The sequence below is a fragment of the Leopardus geoffroyi genome, chromosome B4, assembly GCF_018350155.1.
Source record: "Leopardus geoffroyi isolate Oge1 chromosome B4, O.geoffroyi_Oge1_pat1.0, whole genome shotgun sequence".
Taxonomy (NCBI): domain Eukaryota; kingdom Metazoa; phylum Chordata; class Mammalia; order Carnivora; family Felidae; genus Leopardus; species Leopardus geoffroyi.
Window position 1 is genome coordinate 53,024,283 of NC_059341.1, and position 6,854 is coordinate 53,031,136.

Genomic DNA, 6,854 nt, shown 5'->3' on the forward strand with positions numbered 1-6,854 from the left:
TCCTTCCTTCCTTCCTTCCTTCCTTCCTTCCTTCCTTCCTTCCTTCCTTCCTTCCTTCCTTCCTTCCTTCCTTCCTTTCTTTCTTTCTTTCTTTCTTTCTTTCTTTCTTTCTTTCTTTCTTTCATCTGTCAGTTGTCTCCTCCTCTTCTGCGTCAAACATCCTCAGTGTCATCAATACTGCCCTGGTGCAACATGGCAGCCCTCAGTGGTCAAATTTTCAAGGTGGAGTCTTAATAATCTGTATTTAAATGCATCTGCTACTCAAAAATAGCCAGATTTCTTTCCTGGGAACTATTACAGTTCTTTTCCAGTTGATATTTCTAGTTCTGTTGTCTTTGTTCACTAAAGAAGGGATAGGTTTCATATTATTGTATTGTTATAATTTATTTAAAGATATTTAAACATTCATAGTGTGCTATATAAAGTATATTATCTATCTCCTAAAGTTAGCTAAATAGTATTTAAAATACCTATTCAGGAATGTACACTGCTATTAAACTAGATTGGAAGATTCTAATCCAGTGGTCCTCGACTTTATCTGTAAATTGGAATCACCTAGGGAGGTTTGAAAAACACTGATGATTACATCCCATCCCCTAAAACTCTGATGTTATGGGTCTGGCATGTGGTCTGGGCATTGGGATTTAAAAACTCTCCAGAAGTGATTCTAACATATTGTTATAGTTGAGGACCACTGCTCTAACTAGACTCCAATATGCACAGGTTGCTAAGCTACAACTATTTTTACCTGAGGTCAGCTGTAGAGTATTTATAAGTTAGCATATAGCTTTCTTTTTCACTGATGAAATGAGTGGTATTCAAGACAAGTTGACTGGCTAGAAATACATAGTCATCTCAGCCTCGCTCAAACAGGACCTAAGAATCAGGCCAGAGCTGCCTATACTCTGATTCTAAACTACATCAACCTCACGTCCCAAGATCTTTGGGAAGATTCTGTTACCTGATCCAACCAGAATAATAGCTGACTTCTTCTGCCAGAGCCTATTTCTACCTAAACCTCTATGCAAAGTGCTTGTTATCAAAGTGCCAAAAAAGACAGAGGGCTGAGACTTCATTGAACATACAGAACAGTTTGTATGATTGTATTCATGGTCGCTTGCTAATAGATGTTGGTATGTGTTACCAGATTCAGTCTAATACCTGCTTTCATTATAACACACCTCCCAGAGGTGAGATGGCTGGGGAAAGGCACCCATAGCTCTCACCTGTAACCATTGGAGATTACAGATATGTACCCTCCAAAACCCTAATGGCTGTAAACAAGCAAATTAATTTAGGACAGTTTGCAATATGTGCATCCTTCTGATGGGACTATTTTCCAGGTCGACTTCCATGTACAACAGAATTCCTCATAAGCAGTGGGGACACCATTAAACTGGAACTTCTCATACAGGATATTAAAATCTACTTTGGCAGAGCTTTTGAAATAGGTCATTTGGACTCTATTCTTATGTTACCCAATAATACGACAATTACTAGGAAAAGTGTCTTATAAATCTAACATCTAATCCTAGCTCTTCTATTTTGTCTACATGAATCTATTAAAATATCATCTCCATAGAGTGAAATGCATACATTTAAAGGTACAGTTCAACCAGTATTTAAAAACAGAATATATCTGTGTAAACCACATTCCTAATCAAGATATAGGCCGTTTCTATCACTCCAATGGGGTACTCATGCCCCTTTCTGTTTATTAAGCCTCCCTTCCTACCACACCAAGCAATTTGATTAGTTTTACCTAATCTAGTACTTTCTTTCAGTGGAATCCTACAACACAAATTCTTTTGTGTCTGGTTCCTTCTCCTCAACATAATGTTTTTGCGATTCATCCCATGTTCTTTTTTTATTGTTGAGAAATATACCATAAATACCACAGTTTGTTTATCTGTTCTCCTGCTGATGTACACTGAACTGTTTCCAGTTTTGGGCTATTATGACTAAAACTGATGTAAACATTCTTTATACAAGCCTTTCCGAGGGCATATGTTTTCATTTCTCTTGAATAAATATCTAGGAGTGGAACTGATGTGTCAGAGGGTGAATGTGTGATTGTATCATTTAAACTTCGACTAGCAATGTATGGGAGTACTGGTTGCTCCCCATCCTCATTGATATTTGTATTCCCTCTTTTTCATTTTAGCCATTTTAATGGATGTTGTCATTGTGGTTTTAATTTACATTTCCTTGATGACTACTAGTGTTGAGCCCTTTTTTACATGCTTATTGGACATTTGTTTATCTTCCTTCATGAGATGACTTTTGCCTATTTTTAAATTGGGTTGTCTACCATTTTGTTGTGAATTTTAGAAGTCATTAATGTATTTTGAATTCAAATCTTTTGTCATTTGTATGAGTTGTGAATGTTTCTCCCAATCTGTGGCTTGCTTATTTCTTTTTTTTCCAAGTTTCATTGGCATTTTTATTTTATTTTATTTTATTTTATTTTATTTTATTTTATTATTTTTTATAAAATTCTTTTTTTAATGTTTATTTTGAGAGAGCACACTCATATGGGAGGGGCAGAGAGAAGGAGACAGAAGTTTCACAGAAGGCTCCATGCTGACAGGAGGGAGCCCTGTGTGGGCTTGAATTCATGAATGCAAAATCATGGCCTGAGCCACGTCAGAGGCTTATCAGACTGAGCTACCCAGGTGTCCCAGAATTTTAATTTTAATTGCCATTGGATCTATAGTTTAGGAAGAATTCCTATCTTGAACATATTGAGTCTTTTTATCCAGTAATGTATCTCTCCATTTAGATCATGTTTTTGTTGTTTGTTTTTACTCAAGTATAGTTTACATACAATATACTATTCGTTTCAGGTGTATATCATAGTGATTCAATACTTTTTTTAAGTTTGTTTTGATTTATTTTGAGAGAGAGATAGAGAGCCGACAGGAGAGGGGCAGAGAGAGAGAGAGAGAGAGAGAGAGACAGAATCCCCAGCAGGCTCTACAGTCAGCATAGAGCTTGATGTGGGGCTCAAACTCATGAACTATGAGAACATGACAAAGTCAAGAGTCAGTCGCTTAACTGAGACACTGAGGTGTCCTGTGATTCAATATTTTATACATTATGGAATGATCCCTGTGATAAGTCTATTTTCTTTTTTTTTTTCCAAAATTTTATTTAAATTCCAGTTAGTTAACATACAGTGTAATATTAGTTTCAGGTGATTCATCACTTTTGTACAGTACCCAGTGCTCATCACAGTGCCCTCCTTAATCCCCATCACCCACTTCACCCATCCCCCACCTCCCCTCTGGCAACCTTCAGTTTCTTCTCTGTAGTTCAGAGTCTGTTTTCTGTTTTGCCTCTCTTTTTTAAAATCTATTTTCTTAATAGTATTTTTTTGATGAAAACAAATTTTCAGTTTTGATAAGTAAATTTTAGCAATTTTTTTCTTTTATAGGTAGTGCTTTCTCTGTCTTATCTAAGAAATCTTTCCCTCTCAAGGTTGAAAGATATTCTCCTATATTTCTTCCAGAGTTTTTTTAAAAATAATTTTTAAGTTTATTTATTTATTTTGAGAGACAGAGAGAGACAACACAAGTGGGGGAGGGGGGATGGAGACAGAGAGGGAGAAAGAGAATCCCAAGCAGGCTCTGCATGGCCAGCATGGAGCGCTACATGGAGCTTGAACCTACAGACTGTGAGTTCATGACCTGAGCCAAAATCAAGAGTCTGTGGCCCAACCGACTGAGCCACCCAGGCATTCCTCTTCCAGAGTGTTTTAATTTTAGATTCTACCTTTGGCTCTATGAGCCCATCTTGAAATAATTTTTGCATGTCAACTTTCATTTTCCCATTGTGTTAGTTTGATGCTCTTGTTAAAAATTACTTGATAGTGAGGGGTCCCTGGGTGGCTCAGTTGGTTGGGCATCTGACTTTGGCTCAGGTCATGATCTCACAGTTCGTGGGTTCAATCCCTGCATCCGGCTCTGTGCTGACAGCTCAGAGCCTGGAGCCTTCTTCAGGATTCTGTGTCTCCCTCTCTCTCTGTCCCTCACTGCTTGCACTCTGCCTCTCTCTTAAAAATAAATAAACATTATTTTATTTGCAGGCGCAGGGGGGGGCGGAGCAGCGGGAGCCGGGGAGCTGGGGAGCCGGAGCCCCGGGTCCCAGCGACCAGAGCCGGCTTCCCCGGCGGCGTCCCGAGGACCCCGGCATCGGCCTCCTCCCGCCCCCCGAGGCTGGAGAGTGGATGCAGAGGGGGGTGGGGTGGGGGCAGAGTCAGAATTCCGAGGACAGAAGGCAGAGGTCGTCCCCAATTATTGGAGGGGAGAGAGACCCCCAGTTTGGGGAGGGGGAGAGCTGGGGGTTGAGCGCCCCACCCGCAACTGCCGCTGCCCTCAGCCGAAGGGTATCTCTCGGCTCTCCCCTCCTACCCAGACGATTCGAACGACCAAGGCCAGGGACACCTGTCCTTCAGCCTCTGCACCCCCTCACCCCGCTCTGGGGCTGGCCCAGGGAGGAGACCCTGCCCGCCTCCCGCCTCTGCCCTCGAGAGGGACTGTCCTTTCACGCCCCAGAGTGAGGGGCCCAGGCCCCAGGCTGCCTGTGCCCCGCTGCAAGGGCAGGGTCCCTCTGTTGAGGAGGAAGGGCCTGGCCAGTCGCAGCTTCTTTCCTCCTGAGCTCCCCGTCTCTGTTGCTGCACCCTGCAACTCCCACCCCTCCATATTTATTTCCCTGGTCCCCTGCCAGCCCCTCCATCTCGTTCTCTGGGATTCAGGCCTCCCTTGTGGACAAGGAGAGTAACCTGTCTGGCCTGGTGCCTGCCGCCCGGCTGGTGTCTGCGCTGCCTCCCACTGTGACCCTGGGGCTGACTGCGGCCTACACCACCCTGTACTCCCTACTCTTCTTTTCTGTCTATGCCCAACTCTGGCTGGTGCTTCTATATGGGCACAAGCGTCTCAGCTATCAGACGGTGTTCCTGGCACTCTGTTTGCTCTGGGCTGCCTTGCGCACCACCCTCTTCTCCTTCTACTTCCGAGATACCCCCCGAGCCAACCGCCTGGGAACCCTGCCCTTTTGGCTTCGCTACTGCTGCCCTGTCTGCCTACAGTTCTTCACACTGACACTTATGAACCTCTACTTCGCCCAGGTTGTGTTCAAGGCCAAGGCCAAGGCCAAGCGCCGGCCGGAGATGAGCCGAGGCTTGCTGGCCGTCCGGGGGGACTTCGCGGGGGCCTCGCTGCTCTTTCTGCTGGTGAATGTGCTGTGTGCTGTGCTGTGCTGTCCCGCCGGCGCCGGGCACAGCCCTGGGCCCTCCTGCTGGTGCGAGTCCTGGTGAGCGACTGCCTCTTTGTCATCTGCGCGCTGTCTCTTGCTGCCTGCCTCTGCCTTGTCGCCTGGCGGGGCGCCCTCCACCAGCATCTACCTGGAGGCCAAGGGGACCCGTGTGTGCCAGGCGGCTGCAATGGGTGGCGCCATGGTCCTGCTCTATGCCAGCTGGGCCTGCTACAACCTGGCAGCCCTGGCCTTGACCCCCGGCGCTGGCTGGATGCCTTCGATTACGACTGGTACAACGTCTCTGACCAGGCGGACCTGGTGAACGACCTGGGGAACAAAGGCTACCTGGTGTTTGGCCTCATCCTCTGTGTGTGGGAGTTGCTGCCCACCGCCCTGCTGATGGGCTTCTTCAGGGTGCACCGGCCCCCGCAGGACCTGGTCTTTGGCTCCCCTTCCGACTTCTTCGACCGGGCAGGGCACTGTGAGGATGAGGGCTGCTCCTGGGAGCGTGGCCAGAGCGAGAGCACCAGCATGTCAGGCAGCCTAGGCTCCGGCAGCTGGTACGGCGCCATTGGGGGGGAGCCAGCCTGGTGCGGGGGCAGCCAGACACGGGCCACTCCTCTGCTCTTCTCCCAGGTGCTGGGACCAGGTGGCCACCACCAGTCTCTACTCCACCCCGCAGACGTGATCCCCTTTTGTCCTCCCCCCAGAGCACCCAGACCCCAGTCCTCCCATCCCAGGCCCCGCCACCCACCCTGTGCCAAGTTCACCTGCGGCTTCTTGCCCAGGATCATGGGAGGCTGTGGCTGCCTCTTCCCCTGGCCAGCTCCTTGCTACTCTTGTCGTAGTGAGCTTGTGCTGTCCCCTAGGATGGGGGGCATGGCCCTGGCTGCCAGATGCCCTACAGCACCTTGGCATGACCTGCCGCCTCTGTTTCTACACTGGATCCAGCTACCTCTCCTGCACCTGCCGCTCAATAAGCAGTGTCTGTGCCCCTCAAAAAAAAAAAAAAAACATTAAAAAAGTTTTTTTTAAATTATTTGACAGTGTATGTTGTGCTAGCCCTTCTCTTTTGAGAAACAAATTTAATAGTCGTGAACTAAAACAAGAATGTGCAATTAAGTAGTAAATTGTGTGCTATAGATTCTCAACAATAAACGTTTCTTTTTTCTTTTTGGTTAACATAGCAGCAAACATCCTGTCATACTTTCTTCAATTTTTCATTAAAAAGTTCAAGAAATATCATGAAAACACATAAAATGGCAACAAAAATAGAAAATAAAACAAAAGTTAAATGCCAAAATTTAGATATTATATATTAATTGAAGAAGTAAACAAAATAGTTTGTTGTGTTGTTAATCTTTTTCCATTTATTATACTGGGCACTTGGTAGTGACACTTTCATTCTAGAGATTCATGTACTTTGGTTATAGAAAATTTTCTTGTATTATTTTTTGATAATTTCTCACCAGCAACATTTTATCTGGTCTCCTTCTGAGTGAGTCTATTAGTTGTATGAAATATCTCTTAGAGTAATCTTCTTCATTATATTCTCTCCTCTATTACCTATCTAATTGGTTTTTTGTTTTACTTTACAA

General features: G+C 45.2%; 1 protein-coding gene across 1 annotated transcript; it reads left to right on the forward strand.

The window, feature by feature from the left end:
- The first annotated feature begins 3,642 nt into the window (after positions 1-3,642).
- On the forward strand, positions 3,643-6,061 carry LOC123591796 (integral membrane protein GPR137-like). The gene is given in 7 exon segments (XM_045466463.1): positions 3,643-3,676; positions 4,088-4,570; positions 4,623-5,245; positions 5,248-5,382; positions 5,384-5,519; positions 5,522-5,915; positions 5,917-6,061. Coding segments are annotated over 7 exon segments (1,833 nt in total). The 3' UTR covers positions 5,945-6,061.
- Positions 6,062-6,854: the final 793 nt, after the last annotated feature.